General features: G+C 60.9%; 2 protein-coding genes across 4 annotated transcripts; both read right to left on the reverse strand.

Annotated features, from left to right (window-relative positions):
* Positions 1-7,023: 7,023 nt before the first annotated feature.
* On the reverse strand, positions 7,024-13,267 carry RIN1 (Ras and Rab interactor 1). Its single transcript, XM_040639453.1, has 10 exons — positions 13,153-13,267; positions 12,823-13,003; positions 12,604-12,718; positions 12,436-12,508; positions 12,200-12,291; positions 11,305-12,042; positions 10,779-11,084; positions 10,343-10,474; positions 10,048-10,199; positions 7,024-9,152 (listed from the first exon to the last, which is right to left on the reverse strand). The coding sequence occupies exons 1-10, from the start codon at positions 13,236-13,238 to the stop codon at positions 8,658-8,660; spliced, it is 2,370 nt and encodes a 789-aa protein (XP_040495387.1). The 5' UTR covers positions 13,239-13,267; the 3' UTR covers positions 7,024-8,657.
* Positions 13,268-14,271: 1,004 nt separating this feature from the next.
* BRMS1 (BRMS1 transcriptional repressor and anoikis regulator) lies at positions 14,272-21,789 on the reverse strand. Of its 3 annotated transcripts, none has more exons than XM_040639455.1 (10): positions 21,643-21,789; positions 18,717-18,862; positions 18,552-18,642; positions 18,290-18,417; positions 18,005-18,084; positions 17,821-17,917; positions 17,150-17,239; positions 15,958-15,996; positions 15,222-15,261; positions 14,272-14,815 (listed from the first exon to the last, which is right to left on the reverse strand). In XM_040639455.1, the coding sequence occupies exons 2-9, from the start codon at positions 18,853-18,855 to the stop codon at positions 15,257-15,259; spliced, it is 669 nt and encodes a 222-aa protein (XP_040495389.1). In that variant the 5' UTR covers positions 18,856-18,862; positions 21,643-21,789; the 3' UTR covers positions 14,272-14,815; positions 15,222-15,256. The 3 variants fall into 3 exon arrangements, with proteins under 3 accessions (XP_040495389.1, XP_040495388.1, XP_040495390.1); XM_040639454.1 differs by having other exon boundaries at positions 15,958-16,022; XM_040639456.1 differs by lacking the exons at positions 14,272-14,815; positions 15,222-15,261; positions 15,958-15,996 and adding an exon at positions 16,057-16,088.
* Between the last annotated feature and the right edge of the window lie 88 nt (positions 21,790-21,877).

Raw genomic sequence — 21,877 nt, forward strand, 5'->3', positions numbered from 1 at the left:
CAACTACTCTGGCCTCCTGGCTGTATGTGAAACTCACCAGGTCCACCTCTACCTCTTGTAGGGACTGTGCTGTGCATTGTAAGATGCTTAGTGGTATCCCTGGCTTCTACCTAGAGGCCAGTAACATCCCTCCAGTTGGGACAATCAAAATTGTCTCCAGACATTGCTGAATGTTATGTCCCCAGTGGAGACTGTGTAAGATCCGTGAGGGCAGCGTCATTGTCTTGTTCCCTACTGTATCCCCAGAGCCTAGAAAGTTCCTGGCCCGTCAATGCTGCTCAGTAGGATTTGTCAAATTAATGAATCAGAGACTCAGATAAATGAAGAACCTGGCCCAGGGCCATGCTGGGGGAATCCGGGATGCTATCTGGAGCCAAAGTCCACCTGCTCCCCACACGTGCCCAGCCTTCCCCAGAAGTCAGACCATTTCAGAACTGGGAGATCCCTGGAAATCAGCAAGCCTTTTTGCAGGTAGGGGACACTGAGGCCCAGGGAGTCTCAGAGCTAGTTTGTGGCAGGGCTGGGACTAGAACCAAGGCTGCCTGACTCTCGTTCCAGTTCTCTTTTTGCTGCGGTGCCCTGAGGAGCCATCAAGCACTGTCTGAGAGCTGGGCATGGCATGAGGAAGTGAGGATGGGGGAAGGCACAGCCTAGACAAAGTGCTGGGGTGGGGGAGCTTAAGATGCCTTTAGAGAATACAAAGGACTCCACTGGCATGAGGGACATCTAGAGAGACTGTAAGTAGTGAAGAGGGAATGTCAGAAAGGGGGTAGAAGCCTGGCTTGGAAGGCAGTAAGCTACCCCTTAAAGACTGGCCTCCACTGCGGGGGCCATGTGGAAGAGGTATGATGGGAGTTCCCTGTGGCTGGTGTGTGGTGGGTGGAGGAGGACTGGAGGTTGTTGCAATAGTCTGGGAGAGGGGAGGGAGCTGGCTGGAGAGCCGGGCAGCAGGGCGGGCCGGGCTGGGGGAGGCAGCCTCTGGAGGCTCCTTAGGGGCTGGCCAGAGCCTGATCCAAGGGTGTGGCGGGCCCAGTCATGATTCGGGCAATGGCCCGTGCTGGGGCGTCTGAGGGGAGGCTGCAAGCCGTCTGGCGAGTAGGCAGGTCAGATCAGAGGTCAGGACTCCAGCCTCAGTTGGGGTGAGGGGTTGGGGGGCAGGCAAGAGAAGCAGAAGGAAGAGGGTCAAAGGCCAGATTCCAGATGGTCAGGCTGGGCTGACTTGCAAGTAGAGGGACTGCTGAGCCAGAGGGGGCGGGGGTAGAGATGAGCGGGGCACCTCTGACCCCAACAAAGCTAAGGGTTTTGTGGGTGGAGAATGAAGCTTGGAGCCGCACCTGGGTGCCTAGCATTCCCCTGCTCCCATCCAGGTTGGGAGAGGTGGAGTTGAGGCGACCTAGGAACTTCCAACCCTAGTCAGGACCAGGTGCAGTGGGCATAGCATCAAGGATCTGGGGGCGAGGGGACAGAGAGGGGCTGGTTGCGGTCTTCCTCTTTCTGTCAGTCCCATTCAGCCTGACTCATCTTGCTCCCTGCCTAGCACAGAGAAGATGCTCTTGGATGCAGTAAAAGCTTGGATGATGGGTGGGTGGATAGATAGATGGGTGCCTGCACTGGTGAATGCATGAGTGTGTACGTGGGTGGAAGGGCGGTGTGGTCAGAGAATGCGTGGATGCGTGGGTCGGTGGACAGGCGGATAATGGATGGATGTAGAAGGAGTAAGTGGATGGGTGGATAGATGGCTAAGCATGTGGGTATGGAGGTGAGAGAAGATGCTGAGAGGCATGGCTGGCTATAGGGATTCAGGCAGAAGTGCTAATTCGTACTGATCCACACCGCGATGGATGGCGGGCTCAGAATGCCACTTGGGATCTGTAGGTCCAGGAGGGCAGGACCGCGCGGGCGACCACGGGCAGAGATCACGTGTGATGCTTCCTTGTTACCACAATCCCCGTCTTCTCTGTTGGGGCCTGAGGCCACCGTGTCTTCCTCGAAGCGGTGGAGGCAGCTCTAGACCCTGAGCTCTGCTCACAGGGTGGGTTCGGAGGCTGGAGTCCTCTGCCCTGATCGTGGCCCTTATGGCGAGAGCTCACCTTAAGACGGGCTTGAAAACAGAAGCCCACTTCCCCAGAAGGAGCCTTGTCTTCCAGCTACCAGGACAAGCCAGACAGTGGTTTTGGATGTGATGTGTGGGCCCGTGGGGGTGGGGGTGCAGGCGGCCTGCAGAGGGGTTGGCCTGAAGAGAGCCCAGTGGAACGGCCAGGATGGGGGGGTGAGTATGATTGGGGGGCTCCCCCTGGGCAGGCGTCCTAGAGCCTTGGCACGGCCCACTGCTGAGCCAGCACATTGCTTTGTGTACAAATCACCTCCTTTCCTCCTTTTCCTTTTGTCCCCATCCCCCCACCTCCCTCCATTTCTAAATTCTTCCCAAACCACCCCAGCCTTCAGGCTGTCAGGAGGAAGGGCCAACTGGTGGGCAGGAGCCGCCCAGCCGTGGGTGGGAGCCGCAGGAGGGGAGGTGGGAGAGGTCCCAGGGCAGAAGGGGGGAGGAAGGGCAGTCTGGGGGAGGGCAGCAATTTTGGCCTCCTGCCCCTCCCCACGTGCTGGTGCCGCACCCTGTGTCCTTCTGGATGGGAGAGACCGCGGGAAGGGGGGTGGCGCTGGGGACTGGACGGGGTGGGAGGGAGAGGCTTGGGAAAGGTGGGGCCTGGGAAGAAGGGGTGTGTCCAGGTCTAGTCCCTGGGGGGGTAAGGGATTCTGACAGCTGGAGGGGGTGGGGAGGGTGGCATCCACCATAGAGAGAGACAGCATGCTGGTGGGTGTACCTGGGTGTCTGTACACGACCGTGGGCACGTGAGTGTGTGTGCTTGCACGAGGCTTGCATTGCTGAGGGTCCACGCAGCTGGGTGATGTGTGTGTGTGTGTCCCCATGGGCCCACACCTGTGCCCACAGCTGTGAGGAGAGAAACACATGGCTCCCCTGGATCTCCTAACCTGGGCACAGCTGGGGCCCCAGTCCCTCTCCTGGCAGATGCCTGACCTGAACATCTGGCCACATCTGCCTACGAGGATGGGAGTCCTGGAGCCCACTGCAGAACTAGAAGGGCCCAGCCCAGCTGCCCTGCTCAGTGTCCTCCCAGCTCAGAGAGGGACAAGGCTTTGCCCCAGGTCACGGGGTGGAGGCAGAGGAGGGACTACCTGATCCTGGGGATCCCAGGAGGAATGGCCGCTCCCCTGGCCTTTGCTGTTCCTGTCCTTCCTCTGCTGCCCTTGGGCTGTGAGGGTGAGGCCTCTGTGGTCCCTGAGGCATCTGGCAGAAGCCTGCTACTGAGGGTGACCAACCTGTCCCAGCTTGCTGAGGACTCTCCTGGTCGCAGCCCTGCAAATCCTGTCTGCTGGGAACCCCGTTAGCCCTCGGGGCAAACGGAGATGGTTGGTCAGTCTGTCACCAGGGATGTTTCTTTTTCCACCGTGTCCTTCCCACTGCTACCCCAGTGTCAGCCTCCCCGTCTCCACCCGCACCCTGGAACTTTCCCTTCTTTTCCTGCCCCCTCACTGTCTCACTGTCCCTCGCACTGTATCTCTTCCTCTCTCTTCCCTCTCTGCAGTCCTGTGTCTCCAGGGCTCCTGTCACTCTCTGGGGTCTCTCTGTCTCCTCTCCTGTCCCCAGGATTGTCACCTTGTTGGTTTTTCGGGTCTGTCTTTCTGTTCTCTGGCCACTTCCGTATCTTCCCTCTCCGTCTCTGGTGTCTGCCCCCGTCTCCCCATTCCTGTTCCAGTGTCTCTGGCTCGCCACCTTCCCTGGGTGGTCCAGGCCTCCCCCCTCTCCCCCAGCACGCACCCCCAGGGCTGGCTGGGGTGGGAGCCAGGTCTGGGGGCTGTGACCAGGCCGGGAAGGGGAACCCAAGCAGACATGATATTTATGTTAGGACTTCAAAGTGGCGCAGAGCCTGAGGCAGGCTTGGTGGGAGCCGGTGGGGGTAGGAGAGGGGAGGGGGGTGGTGAGCAAAAGCCCGATTAAGGTCAGCTCAGGCCCCTCCCTGGTGAGGGTCTCCTTGGTGACACTTATCTCCCCCCTGGGACACTGAGACCCAGAGTGGGGACAGACCGGGCTATTTTGGTGCAGAGTTCCAAGAAAGGCACTTCCTGCAGCCCCCGTCCTGCCTCCAGCCCCATCCTTTCTTCCTGTCACCCCGCAGGAGCAGCTGGGTCCTCTGAGCATCAGCCCGGCCAGGGAGGCAGGGGGCTCAGGAGGTGGCAGGAGCAGAGGGCTCCGTCTCAGCAGGAAAACATCCCTGGCGCTGGGACAACCGTGTGTTCTCGGCTCTCTGGCAGAGGCCTTGCCTGGCAGGGCACCGAGGGTCTGTAACCCTGTCAGCCCCAACTGGCCCGCCAGGTCCAGCCCTTCAGGGCCTCTCGGGTCCACTCTGGCTGCCGGCCTGAGGGCCCAAGGGGTCAAGATGGACGTGAAGGTCACCCCACCCCTGCCCCCCACCCTTGGCCTAACCCTTGCTAAAGACACCCAGCTGTTGGGGCTGGGAAGGCGTGGGGTCAGGGGCCCAGGCCCCGGGTGGGGAGGGCGGGAGGGGCCGATTGTCTCATCCTGTGGGCTCAGTTCCGTGTCCTAAGCTCCTCCCAGGGGCCAGACCCAGCAGACACCCCTCAGGCTGGGCCACCCTTCAGGAAGCCCCCTCCCAGACTGGAAGCTTGCTCTGGACCCAGATCCTTTCTAGTCTGAAGCCCACCCAGGCCCCCAAAGCCCCAGCCCCTGGGTCATTCCCCCCCCTCACAGATCCTCCCCAGGCGCTTCCCGTGAATCACTCAGGCTGGAATCTGATGAGCTCAGGCCTCCCCGCCCAGTACCGCCGGCCTCGGCCTTCTTCCTGGCCAGTGGGGTGGCCACACCCCCCACGGGGGTCTTCTCAGCAATGTCCAGCCCCCACTAGGGTCCACCATGGACTGGAACGGCTGAGTGTGGCAGGGATAGGCTGGGGCTGGAGTGAGATTAGTTGGGATCAGGGCTTGGACCCCTTCTGCATGATCAGAAGTATGAAAGTGTGCGTGTGCGCGCACGTGCATGTGTGTGCCTGTGTGTGTGTGCACGCTTCCCGTGCCTGTGCAGCGTGAGAAGCAAGCCCACGTGCCGTGCCTGAGTGGGGGACTTGGCTGTAGCGGTGGTGGCGGCAGTGCTACCCCAGTAGGTGTGTGTCGCTGAATCTCTGTGTAGCACTCACCACGTCTCCGTGTCAGCCTGTCCCCATGGATGTGTGTCACCCAGTCACATTCTGAACCCAGAGGCTGGGAGGGCATTGAGGGAATGTCTCTACGCTTGCAGATCTAGGGAGGTCTGTCAGGGTGTGGCTCAGAGGAGGGGCCCGTGTTTGTGTCACCGTGTCCCATCCCACAGGGCATGAATGGCTAACAGTCTCCAAGTGTTCCCAACACTCTGAGTGTTCCTGTTAAGGCTGGGGGTGGCCAGGCGTTCGGTACATGACCGTGGGCTGCAGGGTGTCACAAATTGTGCAAACACGAGTCGGGATGTTACTGTGTGTTAAACTGGGGTGGTGAACATGGGTCACAAGACCATGGCAGGGTGTTAAATGCTCTGCGTTGAAAGTGAGTGAAGGTGGTGGTGTGGGTCTCAACGACTGCCTTTCTTCCCACCCCTCCCAGGGCCCCTCTCGGGCCACTCCACAGGCCCTGGCTCCTGGCTCCTGTTCCCAACCTCTGTTGGCAGGACTCCTGTTCGCAGGATGGGCCCAGGGCCGCACTGCGGGGATGCTTCCTCACCCTGGCACCAGGCCAGGTGCAGGCCCTCCCGAGTGCCCGAGTGCCCGAGTGCCGGGCGTCCCTGGGTGGCCTCCCGCAAGAAGGGGGCCGGGCCTGTGCCTGGGAACGGGCATGCTCGCCCCCTGGTGGCAGCGATGGAGAATGCGCCGCCCCCGCCCCGGGAACTCGGAGGAACTGTTTAGGCTGCGTCTTCCCGAATCAATCATTCCACCTCCATCTACTAAGTGCCAGTTCCGGGCCAGGCATTGTTCTAGGCCCCTGAGATTTAGGGGCGAAGAAGGCTGACTTGGCTCTGGCCTAGTGGGGAAGACAGACCATAAACTCACACAGGGGGCTGTGGCGATTCTAGGGGTGATGAGAGCAACATTTCCAAGCAAGGAAAGGACTAGGCTGCGGCTTGCGAGCCAAACGCCGGCCTCCCAGCCCGGCTCTGCAGCAGTGCGCGCTGGGCAAGGTGCGGCACCTCCCGCGTGACTTTCTCTTCCAGAAGGCCAAAGGTGGGAGGCAGCGTCAGGGAGGGGCAGTACTGAATCCGCCTGCGCGTGGGGCGTGCTGTTCTCGCTGGATCTCGCTGGGTTCCCTCTGGCAGGGGCTGGGGCTGTTGGGGCTTGGCCGGTTCCGACGCAGTCGATTACTGCAGAAAGGATGAGTAAATGAGCGCTTCTGTCTGGAGGATGGCAGAGCCCAAAGCTCCACCGACCCCGGCGTCCAGCTCTTTGCCCTGTACTAAGCCACTTTCCCTGAGCAAGCCTGTTTCCTCACCTGTAAAATGGGGATGAGATCAGTCTAAGATGGGCCTACCATTGCCTGCCCTGCTCGGAGTCCCCACCCCGGGATGGTGACCCTTGAACATGCTGAGTTACCTGGCCTCGGCCCCTGACCAAGCAGAATGTCTTGAGAAGAAAAACCAAAAGGCTCAGTAGCAGGCAGGGGCTGGCAGTGCTCTGAGGAGACACTGTTAGCGGGTGCTAAATTCCCACACAGTAGGGGGTGAAGGGGGGCTTGCAGAGGCCCCCAAGGCTCAGAGGCCTCCGCCAGTCCCAGTTTCCGTGAGACCAGCTCCACATCCAGGGTTCTCTGAGCACCCCTGGCAACTGGTCTAGGTTTTTCTCTGGAACTGAACTTGAGACATCCTGTGTTTAGTTCCCAGAACCCAGGGCCCCTTAACCTCCCAGCTTCCCACCTCACTGCCCTTCCCTCTTATTTATCAAACTCCAATCAGGGGGACAACATTTATTGAGTGCCTATGCAGTGCCCAGCTCTGGGCAAGGCACTGGGAGGTGGGGGTGGGGCAGGGAGGGGGGACATACAAGAGGGGAGAATCCCTACCAGCAAGAAGCTTGGAGGGGGGGGGGTGGAAGTGTGGAGGAAAGAGCTGCTGGTGGCCCTTGTGAAACATTTGGGAGCCCTGCACCCAAATTTGGTCGTATCTGTCTCTGGACTGTCTGAAATCCCAAAGCCCAGGATTTCTACCTTCCTGTTGTCATGTCTGTCTGACATGTGGGCTGATGTCCTTGTGCTCAGCACCTGAGGGAGTGCCCCAGAGACTGGCTGGGGTTCTCCTTCCACCAGGGGACAGTTCCTTTCCAGGGAGTGACCCCCCTGGAGTTTGCCTCACCCAGGTCCCCGACTCCAAGTTTGCTGAGGGCCGGCAGCACTTGGCCCTGCCCAGGTTGCCCAGTGGCTGCAAGAGTACAGGGCCTCTGACCACCTAACGGGGCTGCAGCCCTGGAGACACTCTCGCCCCTCGGAATTACCCACTGGCCATTTCCTGGGCCACGTGCACCCCCTTGTGGTCATTCCTGGCATTTTCTTTGCTCCCATTTGCTCCCTGCTCTGGGCCCCACCTTGGGGCTGTAGGGCCTTTAGGGTTAATTTGTTGGTGGCTTAGTTGGAGCCTGACACCCTGGTTTGGGTGGGGAACCTGTAATGGCCAGCTGTATGATCGATATCTTAGGAGTCACTTTCCCAAACCTCAGTGCGTAATGAGCCATGCCCACCTCCCGTGAAGCTCTTGCAAGGTCCAGAAGAGTTAAGTGCAGAGGAAATGGTTTCCAAGCACCCCCTCCATTTCAGAAGCCCATCTCCCCTGTCCAAGTCCCCTGGGATGCCAGAGTGCCTGCCAGGACCTCCCATCTTGAAGAAAGCCTGGGGCCTGGGTGTTCCCTGGGCTGGACCGATCTCTAGGATCTCCCTCAGGCTGAGAGATGAGAGCCTTGCGTGAATGCACACAACAGACCCTCGGAGGGGGTGCTGCTAACATCCCACCTCCAACCCTCTTCTTCCCTCTAGCCTGAGCTCTGCTTTGCAGCAAAACCATCCCTTTGGCCCCTGGAGGGCTTGTGGGAGAAGGCAGGGGGGCAACAGCACCGTCTCTTTCCAGGACACTGGAGTCTGGAGCTGCCAGTCCTCCAGCTGGCCTAGGGCTGGCCTGGGCTCTGAGCCTGTGTTGGCTCCGAGTCCTCCTGACACCCAGAAGCAGGTGAAGCCTATCAGGGCCTTGAAGCCCCCAGCCAGGAGGGGCTGCTGGCACGGTGCCTCTGGCCCGCTGCCAGAGACTGGGCACCCGCTGGGTTTGTCCCCTGCTGGGCACACTCAGCACTGAAGGCTGGCTGGCCTCCAGCTGGGAGGGAAGGGCGAGAGGCAAAGGGCCTGAGCCCTCGGTCTGGGGTCCCTCAAACCCCCTCCATTGATTCCAGTGTTCCAGACGCAGCCAGGCCAGGCACCACCCCAGAAAGTGCGATCACGGAATAAGTATCAGACCGAGGTGGCAGCAGACATAGGAGTGGCCTGGGGTGGGGAAGCCGGCGAGGCATGGGGCTGATGGCTCTGAGTTTTCTGTCCCACATGACCCTTCTGACTACTTCCGGCTACTCCTCTGCCACCCGGCTTCCCTCAGCCTCTGGCCCCCCTGGCTGAGTGGGGCCCCCCCTGGCGTGGCCCATCCCCTCCTTGGCCCTTTCAGCCATGGTTTCAGACTCTCCCCTGCTGTCCCCAGGACCGGCTTTGACCTCAATGTCCCCATCTCCCCGGCCCCCTTTCTCCTCCTCCCTGCCCCCTGTCTCTGGCTCTCCGCTGCCGAAATCTGGGGTAGCCCCCGGTGAGGCCCCCTGGGTCTCAGGCCTTTCGGCCCTGCGATAGACAAGGTAGCCGGTCGTGGGGAGCCTGTGAGCCAGGGCTCCAGGGGACAGGCGGTGGTAGCCCTGCTCCTTGTACAGGAAGAGGCCAAATGTATCGGGCTGGGTCACTCGGAACTTGGTGGCACAGAGCTGGTTCAGGGTGGCAATCGAGGCCCCTGGGGGCACAGCCAGGGTCTTGGAGGTGCAGCCACTGCTCGGGTCCTGGTAGGCTACTCGGAGGAGGTGCTGTGCAGGAAGACAAGCGAAATAAGAGCTCAGTCCTGCCTGGTCTATCTCTGGCTGCGAAGCTTGAGGTCCCAGGATAGGCTCTGCAGGGACAGGGTGCGGTGGTATAAATCCAGGGTAGAGCCAAGAGACGAAAGCTTCTTGGACAAGCGGAGCTGCAAGTGGGGCTCTGAGGAAAGGACAGATCTGCCTTGGCTAGTGGGTCACAGCGGCAGGCCGGCGGGAAGGATGGCCCCAGCAGCTCTCCCGAGCCTCCTCCTTGCCCTAAGCGCTTGTCCTACATTCACTCATTTCATCCACACATCGACCCCAGGAGGCAAGTCCTGTTGTCTCATTTTATAAATGCGGAAATCGAGGCACAGAGAGGTTACATAACTTGCCCAAGCTCCTCAAACAGAAAGTAGCAGAGCCAGGATTTAGAGCCGGCATCTGGCTGCAGGGTCTGAACTCTTAGCCAAGGCTAGGAAGGGTCCCTTGACTGAATGGAGAGGAAGGGTGAGGGGAACATGGGCTGGGAGCCTCACTCGGGGGAGGGCAGAGCCCCATTTGGGGGCCAGAAATCAGGATTTGGGGCTTGAGCTTGCCATCCGTGTCCCTTTCCCCCTCCATGTCATGTCTCCGTTTCCTCGTATGTAAAATGGGATAATTATGGTCCTAATTCCGAGTTTCTATGAAGCTGCAGGGCTGAGCCCCTACAGCACGTGGAATGCGCCCTCTCGAGAAAAGCTAGGTTTGGACGTCCACACAGGGTGCTGCTTCTATGACAGGATGATGTAGGACTCGCCTCTCCCCTGCTGGGTCTCACTAGGAAAAGAAGGGGACTGTGCAGGATGATGCCAGAACCCCGCCACCCCCACTGTGCCCCCGTGCCCCCCTAGATTGGAGGCCCCGTTACCTGGAAGCTGTGCGTGGCGGGCAGGCGGCGCTGCTCCCAGAGGCTGAGGGAGCGCTGCAGCTCCTGGGACGGGCTCAGCGGGAGCGTGTGGGCCTGATCCAGGCCACTCAGCAGGGCCAGGCTGGCCGAGAGGCTGGTCAGGTAGTAACCACCTGGGACACAAGGGGAAGAATACAGCTCAGGGCTGGGGGTAGGTGACACTCTGCCACTCCCCCCCCACCACTTACTGGGGGCCGTGCAGCCCCTAAGCACCCCAGTCCCACACAGGAAATGGCCCATGGAGGAGCTCCCTCACCCTCTCCGGTGAGCAGGGTGGGCTCCAGCAGCTCTGACATGTACTCGGCCTCCAGCAGCAGCTCAGGAAGGTCACACTGGGCCAGGACCAGGCTTAGCAGCGGGAGGAACTCATCGGCCCCCGCACCCTCCCCTGTGGGGTGGTAGAGGAGGAAGCCTTAGACTCCTCTGGGGCCCCAGGGTTGGTGTCCCCTCCCTGTCTCAGACAGTGACCCTCCCTCCCACCTGCTGCGCCTCGGGTGATGTGGTCTCTATGGCAACCACAGACAGGGGCCGGGGAGGGGATGCTGTCTTCTCTGGGCCTCAGCTGCACCATCTGCGAGATGGGAGTGTTGGACCCATTCCCCGCCCCCCCTTGCTGTGCCATTCTGGAATCTCTAGGGGGCCTGCCTCTGACCTGGCAGGGGGCCGGTGGGGAGTGGAAGGAGGGGGCATACCCGCGTGGGTCCTCAGGGCCGTGTAGAGCAGCTTGCAAGCCTGCAGGAGCCGCTTGACCTGGGCACTGGGAGAGTAGGCCCGGAGCAGCTGTAGCAGCTTCTGGCGCACCTGTTCCATCTCCACCGGGGAGGGCAGGCTCACGTGGGACCCGAAGGCTCCAGGGCCCTGGGCCCGGGCCAGGCGGAGGCCTTCAGCCAGGCGGCCCAAGGAGCCATTGGCGGAAAGCCGGCGCCGCAGGCGGGCCGCCAAGATGGGCCGGAGAGGCTTGAGCACAGAGCGATGCAACGACTTCTCCAAGACGTGCTCTGCGGATGAGAGGCGGGCAGGGTCAGGGGAACCAGGGCACGAGTGGGGGCCAGAGTCCCGGGGACCGGGGTGTAGTCAGGGAGGGAGAGAGACGAAGAGGAGGAGGAATCTCGGCGAGACGGGAGAAGAGCGGGAGAGAGGCGGGAAAAGGGAAGAGCTGGAATTAAACGGAGAGGGAGAGCCGAGCTGAGCCTGCGGAGCCCGGGCCCGGGGTCTCACCCAGTCTCTGGGGCGGCAGCAGCTTCTCAGGGCTCAGCTCCGCGCTCAGCATGGCCCGCGCCCGGCTCAGCGCCTCTCGGACACCCTGCAGCTCCCGGGGCTCAGGGCCAGCCCGCACCTGGGTCAGTAGGTCCTGCACCAGCTGGCCCACAGCCGTGTGTCGGTCCTGCATCAGCGCAGTGGCTGCCCGGCCCACCTGCCGCTCGGGCGCCAGCAGGGAGCAGAAGGCAGCGCTCATGGACCGAAGCAGGGGCCGCCGGCGGCCCAGGTGGGGGGAGGTCGCTGGGCTTCCCCGGGACCCTGGCGCCCCCTCCTCTTCGGAGCTGGTGGGGGAGCTGCAATCTACCTCCTGGAGGGAGGGCAGGGGTGGGAGGCTGGGCCTGGTGCTCCCAGGCACACGGTACCCCACTGAGCTCTCTCTTCGCAGAAGCTGGCGAGGGGGTAAGCTTTCTGTCTGGTTGGGGGCTGCACCTGGCAGCACGGGGACCGGGGGAGGTGGCACGGCAGGTGGTGACAGAGGGCTGGAGGTCTCCGTGGACACACGCACTTTGAAGCTCCTCTTGAATTTCTCCCGCTTGGTGGGGCCCAGGTCCCCTGGGAACAGGGGATTGAAGAAGCACAGGGCAGCTCCTGTGCCCTGGTCCAGCTCTTGTGGGGAGCGGGGCTTCAGCCGGGGCAGCAGCTGGCCTTCAGAAAGGCCCAGCTGAGCCTTGGTGTTAAGGGAGGAGCTCCAGAACTCTAGGGAAGAAAACACCAGTTGGGGCCTCAGGGAGGTTTGGGGAGGGTGCCCAAATGAGGGAAAGGCACAGGCTCAGGCCATGTGCCCGCGTGCCTTCCCTTTCCTTCTTGGCCTCAGCTTGTCCATCTGTGCAATGGGCAGCAGAAGAGCCCTTACCAATGCCCAGATGGGAGATGGCTTCCAGTTCCTTGTGGGTGGCTGCCTGGCAGATGGCTCTGGGGAGCTGGAGTGGGAGGAGAAGGATGTCCCTGAGGCCAGAGAGGGAAACAGAAAGCCAGGGGTGAGGGATGCTCAGGGCTCTGGGGGCTGACAGGACCTGCAGGGCTTGGGAGGACAGACCATCCCAGGGAGCTGGGACCAACGGACACCAGGCACCCTGCGGCCAGGCTCACCGGGTATGGCAGTAGGCGCAGATGAGCTGGACCAGGTCTGGGAACATGAGCTCTGAGCCCTCCAAGGAGACGCCTGAGAGATGGGAAGTGCGGTTGTTCTCTGGGGAACACCCCTGCGCCCTGCCCTGACTGCTTCCAGCCCCTTCCCCCCAGGCCAGTCCCGCTCACCCCCAGGGCTCTCCTGGACGTAGTGGCTAGAGACAAAGGAGGGGCCGCCGGCCTCGGGCAGCCGCACGCACAGGGCCTGGCACCCGCGAGTGTTAGACTTCCGCACCAGGAACGTCTGCAAGGGACAGGGGTCGGAGGCTGGGCACCTCCGTGTCTGGCCTCTCTCCCCGCCCCCGCCGCCCTCCGCTGGCCACTCCCGGGGTCAGGGGCACGACTCACCCCCGGGGGCTCAGTCCTTAGCACGTGCAGAGCGGCGGCGGCGTTGGCCCGCAGCTGCAGCCACACGGGCCGCGTGAGCAGCAGGCGCTCCCGCAGGCTCACGCTGCGCCCAGGCCGCTGGGGCCCGCCCGCCTGCCGCCCGCTGGCCCCGGGCACGTCGTACGGCGGGTCCACGGCGGGCCTACGGGTGGGCAGCCGACTTGAGCAGGGGATCAGGGCGTGGGACCCCTACTCCACCCTTTCCCCCTCCTCTGCCCTGGGACAGACCCTGCTCTGGCCTGGGACAGACCCCTCCCGGCCCCACCAGGCTGCCCTTCCAACTTCACTAACTTTTCTCTCTCCGGGCGCCCAGGTGCGAAGTTGGACAGGCTGGGGGCTCCGAGAGGTCCAGCTCCTGGCTCCCCAGGGGTTTCCATGGCTGGGAGCTCCTCTGGTGTCTCCCGGTTTCTCCCAGGACTCAGGAAGAGAATCCAGCCCCCAAGGCAAGAGCGCTCACATTCCCGGCGGTGAGTAACACTTCCTGAGGGCGGTTCGCCCTGTCACGCCCCGCCAGTTAACTCTTGTGTGTCCACTCAGCCGGGGCCGTGCCCGCTTCCTCTCTGTTCTGGGCCCAGCCTCAGGGGGCAGCGATCCCGTCTACGCAAGTGCCACTCCGAGAGCCCCAGCTTTGGGGCCGCCACCTCCACACAGCGCATCCCGAGGCCTTCCCGGCCGCCTCAAACCACACGAGCAGGTGGGAAGGGGTTAAGCAGGACCCATCTGGGTCCCCACCGGCCCAAGCTTGGCCCTTGGTGCACCTTTAAGTCTGCGGTCAATTGCTCCTCTGTGCGTGGCTCAGGGGGTCAACCCGGTGGGAGAGCACCCCCTACTGGTCACAGATGACTCATTCCTGAGCCTAACTTGGGTTTTGGAATTTCAGGTTGCCATGGGGAAAGGATGCTGTGTCTCCATGGAAACTAACCCCTTTGCTTAACTGAGGTTCTGGGGGTGGTTCTAACAGTCGGCGCTACACAGGGGGGAGTTCGGTTGTGAGGTTGTCAGCACACGGGGCTGCTGCCAGCTGCCTCCCACGCACGCAGGCCCTGCCAGCCTGCCTTACCGATCTGCCAAGTGACTGGGGCAGGTGCAGACATGACCCGGTCTCCAAGCACAGAGTGCACAGCTCCCTTCCCCGCCCAGGACACATGGTCCGCCTGCGCCACATGTTGCTTCACACTTGGCTCGTGAGCCCTTGGTCAGCCAGGGCTCACTCCCCCACCTCTGGGAGGTGTGGTGGGCAAATCCCCCCCCTTCCCCTCCCTATACCCCAACTCAGAGGTAGGTTGGCTCCTGCCAGGTAGTGAGGGGAGGTCCCAGGGACTCCAGGAGAGTCCGCCTGACTCGGGCACTCCCTGTGGGAGCCCGGATTCTCTTGCAAGGTAAGTCAGACACACACAGGTCACGCCGGAATTCCAGGAAAGGTTTTAATTCCAGTCCCTGAAGTCTGGGAGACACCAAGAACCTCCTTGAGAAGACCCGGGGAGCCTGCCTTCTCACCTCCAACAACAGCCAGGAGAGACAGGCCCCCAAAATATAACTTCTGGCTCAGAGTTCCCACAAAGTGGGGCCCAGCTCGCTGGCTCAGTGACTGGTCCAAGGTCAGCAGGAAGGATGTTGCTTTGGCCTAAGTCGAGCCACGTCGTCTTTGTCTAGGAGGGCACCAAGGAAGCTGACCTTTGGGAGGGAGAGGTGGTGCGCTCACTGGGGACGGAGGAGACAGTCTTGCCTGGCTAGGGCAGCTCTGGGCCACAGCTTTGCAGACCCCCGAGGAGGACAGAGGAGTCCAGACCAGTGATGGCTGGAGGGGAAGGTCCAGCAGCAGCCCCGGAGAGCTGGCTAGACAGACCCTGAGGGGCTTGTCAGTCTGCCTTCCTACAGCAGGAAACTGCGAATCCTGGCTTTGCTGCCAGCTGCTCCGAGGGGCCCCTTGGCTCTGAACAGCAGGGTCATGGTCCTGAAGGAATGCCAGAAGGGGAAAAGCACTGAAGGTGAGAAGCTGAACCAAGAGGGGAGCACCACTGCCTCTGGGGGGCTGAGAGGAACAGCCTCGGGCTGGCCCAAGGCAGCTCTACAGCCCTCATCCACAGGCCCACCAGAGCCCCCCCGCTGCTGGGGCCCGGCATACCAGCCCTCCCTGACCAGTCCTGGCTGCGGGGAGCTTCATCCCCTAGCCCCAGCGACCTAGAGCTTCCCTACCCCCACCCTGGCTCCTGCTCCCCAAACCCCCAAAGTGCCCTCAAACACAAACCCTTCTAACTGGGGCCACTGATCGGACATAACCACTGCTCTTTCTGGGCTCTTTTCCAGGATGCTGGGCTAGGGGAGGGGCTGGCAGGACGCAGAACTCCTGTGGTGCTTACCATCTGCTTTTCTCTTCTGAGGGGACACAGCTGCCCTAGCCTGGGTGGGTAAGAAGAAAAGCCCCCCTTCAGAGCCTGCCTCTGGCTTGGCAAGTACCCTCCCCCACATCAGTCTCTCTGGGGTGGGGGTGCTGCTGGGTCAGTGCTGCACGGGGATGTGGGGGGGGGGAATGACCCTTTCTAGGCAAAGCTCTGATGTGGTCCCCTGACAGAGGCCAGGCCAGGCCAGCCCAGGACAGCTACCTTCCCGCCTTTCCGCCTTCCCTCCCTCCCATCCCATCAAAACCTGCCCTGGAAGGAGGAAGGGCTAAGGCAGATTAAAAGATCCCTCCTGCAGGGAAGCCTCAGGGCCAGCGGCTGTGTGGCTCAGGTGGCTCAGTCATCAAGCCTTCGGCTCAGGTCATGAAATCGAGCCCCACATCAGGCTCTACGCTAGGAATGCTCCCTACTTGGGATTCTCTCTCCCTCTCCCTCTGCACCCCCCCCACACACCACTTGCACACGCAAACACACACTCTCTCTCCCTCTCTAAAAAAAAAAAAAAGGCCGGGGGTGGGGGGGGTGGCTTGTGAGCTGACAGCAATGCCAGGGAACCTGGGCTGAAGGCAGGAGGTGCTTTTGCTGAGGGCTGAGCAAAGCTCCCAGGCCCATGGGAAGCCCAGGTGTAAGCCCGCAGAGACCAAAGCTGGTGTCGGGGATGGGGACCTGCACAGGGAAGCAGGGGCCCCGGCCCCACCTTTTTGATAGCCGTCCAGTCCTCCAGGATGTCGACCTCCTGCAGCATGTACACGATGTAAGGACCTGCAACGGGCGGTCAAGGAGGCAGGAAGCCCAGTGGAGGGGACAGGTGTCACAGCGGGGAGGGGGCTGAGGACCCAGGTTAGAGCTCAGGTTCTGCCTCCTACCTCTTGGCTCCCAGGTTCTTGGGGCAGGGCCTCTGACCTCTTCAAGAGTCTGTAGCGGGTACTGAGCCTCACCCCCTAACTCCTCTCGGCTCCCCCTCACCTCCTCTCTCCAGTGTGAAGGTCAGTAGGTGAAAACCCAGCCCACCCACTCAGGGACCTTGCTCCTTCTATTCCCTGTCTCCTTACTGTCCCTTCATCTGGCCCCTTCTACAAACTTCCATCTCTTCCATCCTGGAGACAACCCTCCTTTGGTCTCCCACTCCCCTCCGGGGACCATCTGGTCTGTCCTCCTGGGCTCTGTACCTGATGTCTCCACACCCTCGCCTCCCATTCACCCCTCAAGTCCCCGCAGCCCAGACGCCTCCCTCCTTGCCCCGAATGCCACCACCAGGTGGCCAGTGTCCTGAGAGTCTGATGGCTGCAGGGGTAGCTGGGGGTGGGGGTGGAGGGCATGCAGATTCCGTTCCATTCTGTGCTGGGCGATGCCAGGAAGGATGAGGGCTCAGCAGGCCCTGGGCTGAAGGGGCTCATGCCTAAGGTGGGGCGGGGGCAGCTACTGTATGGGGTATGGGTGCCCCAGTTAAGGCCACAGGGGTGCAGGAGAAGCCACCACCATCGGGGCAAAACCAGGAGAGGCTTCACAGAGGAGGTAACATGGAGACAAGCCCCGACCAAGCACAGACAGGCAGCCAGGCTTTCCAAGAAGAGGTAGAAAGGGAGAGAAGGCGGGGGAGGGGGACCGTGGTGGGAAAGTCTGGGACCTGTCGGGGATGTTGTGGGAAAGCCAAAGAGCCTCAAAGGAGACTTAACTCAGGAACTTATGGGGAGTCAGAGCGGATACTTCTATTTCTCTGTGGCCCACACAGCCCAGCAGAGACCCAGGGCCTCACAGAAAATTCCTGACAGCTGGATTTGCCTAATGTGCCTAGTGTGACTCTGCCTTCCATGCCCTCCACCCCCTCCCCCGGTCTGGAGCTAACCCCGATGTCTGCCTGGGTCAGGCCGCCGCGGGTGGAAGGATACCAGACACGAGAGGGGCCTTCTTCCTCTTGCTGGGCGGCAGTGAGTCCCAGGTCCTTGCGCTGCTGGCGTGCAGTCTGTCATCCCACCACTCTGCGCCCCCAGAGCCGGAGTCAGGATCAAGGTGCTGGCCCTCCCAGGACACCCCACCCTTGGAGCTGTGTCCCTCACAGCACCAGGCCAGCCTTTCCCCCTCCTCTCCCTCCCAGGGCGGTGGAGAGCACCCGGGCCCGGGGACTTGGAAGCTGAGGTTGGGGCCAGACGGCATGGCTATGCAAGCCTGTGGGAGAGGTCGCTGTACTTCTGTTCTCCCGGTTTCTTCATCTGTTTAGTGGGTGGTGGGCCAATGGCCACTCTGGCCTCCCTAGGACCCCCTATGAACAGAGGCGCTGTGGACATGGAGGGGACTGTGGCTGCTGTAGGTGTGGGGGCGTCAGAATGACACCTCCTGTTCTGGAAAGAGAGTGGGGGCCGAGGAGGGCAGGGGGACCCATTCTTGCCGAGCCTCCACTGTGCACCAGGCACTGGGCTAGGTCCTTTCTGTGCCTGGTTCCGTTTGGGCCCCACAGTGACCCCACGAAGCAGGCTCCCGACACACGCTCCCCAGGCAGGCAGAGCAGCGAGCAGCAGATGGGGGGGGGGCACGGACAGAGTGGCGCCTGGGGCAGCCTCACCAGAGCTGATGTCCAGGCTCTGGCGGTCCTCCTCCAGCCTCTGGATCCGCCCCTGCAGCTCCCCCTGCAGGGTGTCGTAGAGCAGCAGCTTCTCGCTCTGGAAGGGGTGGAGCGGCTCAGCAGGGCGGCAGGGAAGAGCCACTTCCGCTCACCCCCCCATCCCCCAGCACCCAGTCACATTCACCTCCAGGTGCTGTTTGGCTCCCTGCAGCTCACACTCGTACTTGTTCCGGATCACGTCCAGACAGAAGCCCTTGTAGATCCCTGCAGCGGGGGTGGGGGTGGGGGCGGGGGCGGGGGAGATGGGAAGCCCTGCTTGGCCAGGGACCCAGGTGTCCCAAAGGCGGAGCCAGGAGCAGGGCCCGCCAGGCAGGGCTGAGAAAAGTGGGGAGCAGAGAGCCATGGGCTCCGGCAGAGGAAGAGGGAGGGGGCCCGGGGGCCGCCCCAGAGCACAGGACAGCCCACACACCTGCCACCTGAATGCGGATCTTGAGGCTCCGCTGCAGCCCCCCCAGAGGCTCTGTGTATTCAGGTGCTCTCTCGGCCCCCACCTCCTCCAGCCGCACCCTCAGCTGACTCAGCCGTTCCCTGAACAACCTGGGAGGGAGAAGGCAGGGCACGAGTGTCCATCAAACACGCGGCCGAGCACCCGCTCCCTGGCAGGCCCCGTGCGGCAGGCCCTCAGCCACCCGGCCCGGCCCAGGTCCGCTGCCTAGATGCCCCCTACTCACTTCTCCTTTAGCTCCGAGAACTGCTTCTCTAGGTCCAGCATCTCGTTGACGCACTCGCCGCGACGCCGCTCGTAGTCCTCATCGTCCATCTCTGGGACAAGAGGCCCGTCAGTGCTGGCTGAGGAGAAGCGGACGGGCACCCCTGTGCGCGCGTGGGGGGCTCACCTGAGCTCTCCTCCTCCGACTCGGTCTGGCTGCCACTCCGCTCCTCCTCGCTCTCTTCCTCCTCCCCATTCATCTCGGCGGCCGAGTCACCCTCTGCTTCCATCTCTTCTGTGTCTTTGCTTGGAGGCTGGACGGGCATCTGGGCTCTGGGAGAAGGAGGAGAGCCATCACTTATCATTGCCCTCAGTTCCAAGCAGGAGAGTGGCCACGCAGGGAGTCAAAGCAAGCCCTGTGGGCACATCTCCCAGAGGCCTGGGAACCATGGAAATGCTCACGTCCCGGACATTGCTGGTGGTCCCGATCTGAGGAATGCTGGCCAAGCCGACGGTCTGTAAGATGGGAAACACCAAGGATGGGCTCCCCACTGCCTCTGGGGCTGGGCCCACATTTGTGACTGGGGCGTTTAAGGCCCCACACAGACTGAAGTACTGGGCCAGCTCCTCTACCCCAGAATCTAACGGTCAATCCTTAAGTACACTATTCCTTCCTCCTCTCCACCCCTTCCTGTTAATCCTTCCACCTGGAAGTCCCTCCACTTCTCGTCCTGAGAACACTCTGCCATCCTCTTGTCTCACTGTGCTCGGGGTCAACGCCTGTGTCCTTCTGCTTCCTCTGGAGGCTCATGCTACCAGAACTCCATCTCCACTACTTCTCCACTCCTCCCTCTCTTGACGGCTCCTGCCCACGACACTTTAGACATGTTCGGGTATTGTCCCCCATTTAGAAATAGCAGAAACACAAAACTTCACCCTATTCCATTTAACCGCTCCCCATTTCCCACCTCACAGCTACACTTTTCTTTTTTTTTTTTTTTTTAAGATTTTATCCATTTATTTGACAGAGATAGAGACAGCCAGTGAGAGAGGGAACACAAGCAGGGGGAGTGGGAGAGGAAGAAGCAGGCTCATAGCGGAAGAGCCTGATGTGGGGCTCGATCCCACAACGCCGGGATCACACCCTGAGCCGAAGGCAGACGCTTAACCGCTGTGCCACCCAGGCGCCCCACAGCTACACTTTTCAAGGCTCTGGCTGTTCCTACTCTTTCACCTCCCAGGTGTTCCACTGCATTTCTCTATGATCGCCCTCGGCTGATGTGAATCCTGTGGCGTTAGAGGACCTCCTGGTGCCCAATGCCAGTATTTTTTAGTGCTTCTTTTAGTTGACTTCTCAGCAACAATGAACACTATTAGTCATTCCTTCTTTTATTTACTCATCTAAGATTTATTAAAGACCTAATATATGCCAGGTAATCAGACACTACAGTAGATGCTGGGCATGATGGGGCAGAGACAGACAGTCTCTGACCCCAAGGAGTTTACAGCTTCCTGGGAGAGAGAGGCAGAGAAGCAGACCATACTGTGGGGTGAGAAGGGATAAGACGCAGTGGCGGGGGGTGCATATGGGAGAGGCATCTAACCGGAATCTGGAGCTTGTCAACAGTGAGGGCTTGTCAACAGTGAGAGGAAGATCCTTGCTGCAGCAGCAGGGAGGGCTTGCAGACAGATGAGCTGAGATGGTTGGGGAGGGAACATTCCAAGCAGAGTGAACAGCATGTGCACAGACTCCAAAATGAGAGAAGGGGTAGGGGTAGGGGCACATGAGTCTAAGCCTCAGAGAGAAATCTGGGCTGCAGAGATCTGGTCATCGGCATAGAGAGAGTTCTTCAGGCCTCGGGAGAGGGTGCAACCAGCAAGGCAGAATGCGTGCAGTGAGAAGAGGTCCATGATGGAACTCCCAGGGCCACCAAAGGGGCAGGTGATGAAAGCCCTGCAAAGGAGAAGGAAATTAGCAAGAGGCGGAGGAAGAGAAACTCAGTCAAGGGGAGAAAGAATTTCAGAAGGAAGGATGGTGAGAGTACCAAATGCTGCCAAGAGATCAATTAAGGGTAAGACTAAACGGTCCTCCCGACGGTTAATCTCTCCGCCTACTGGAAGCTTCGATTTCACTGTGATGTTCTTCCAACTTCTCTGGGCACAGTTCTGAAGTCCTCTAGATCAGTGTAGACACCACTCCCTCCAGGAAGCCCTATTTGTTTACGTCTCCTCTCTATTTGCCCGTTTTCACGTCTGTCTGCCCAACCAGGCTGTAAGCCTCAACCAGGGCGGGGATGCAGCCGCACCTCACTCTACCCAGCACAGTACTTACTTCACGACTAACGGCTGTGCAAATACAAACTAAACAAAGCACACTTTTCCAGGCAGGCTTTTACCTCTTGGTTGCCCCAGAGCCCTGTAGTGGTTGCAAACCCAAAGTATTGTTAACTTTCCTTGACACAATTCGAGTTGTGTAAAATAACTGGCTCACGGCGCAGCTTAGTCGCATTCCTCAAGGATTTCACAAACGATCTGAATCTGACCTGAAAACCTCAGTTCTCCAAACCAGCCTCATCTTTCCCATTCTCAAGCCCGAGTTCCTGCCGTTCCCCAAATTTGCAATTCCTCTTCGTTGTTAAATACATATATTTACTTTTGTTTCCAGCTGTCTCTGAGTCTACTGAGTGAGCAAAATACAATCACAACCTCCCCTCCTTACTCCGGGCGCAAAAAGATAACTACTGCTACTGAGTGTTGTAAAGATCGCAAGGGGTAAAGGAGGGAAACGGAAATTGCAAGGCGCTGGACACACGCAATTTATATTTTTAGAAAGCGAGCATTTCGAGGGCAGACCTCCACAGAAGGCCGATTCTTCTCCCTCGAGAAAGCCAATCCAGACCCCTGCGCGGCGCGCCAGGACCCTCCCGCCCCGTTCCATGCCCGTCTGCGCCGGCGCCGCGGGCAAGGGAGTCAGTGGCTCTTCGGCGGCCAGCAGCGGCCCCGCGGCGCCGCACGCGTCCCGCCGGTTAAGTCTCCGCTTCGGCCCTCACTGGGCCAGCTCCGACCGACTGGCCAGAGATGCCGAACCAGATGCCCTGAGGAACGTTACGCACCGCGGGGAGGGGGCCTCCGGTTTGAGGTCTGAAACTCCCTGAGAGGTGCCCGCGGCTGCCGAGCTCCCGGAAACGTCGAGCCCGTCCCTCTACTCCGGGAGGCGGGGCCCGCCGCACTTCCGCATACGATATCAGGAGGCGCCCGTCGCGGAGCTCACAATTGGACCTCTGGGGCGAGGCATGCTGGGATACCGCGGGGCCGGTCTCCATAGCAACGGGCCGAAATTCCCGCAGG

This window comes from Ursus maritimus, unplaced genomic scaffold, assembly GCF_017311325.1.
Source record: "Ursus maritimus isolate PB19 unplaced genomic scaffold, ASM1731132v1 scaffold_23, whole genome shotgun sequence".
NCBI lineage: Eukaryota > Metazoa > Chordata > Mammalia > Carnivora > Ursidae > Ursus > Ursus maritimus.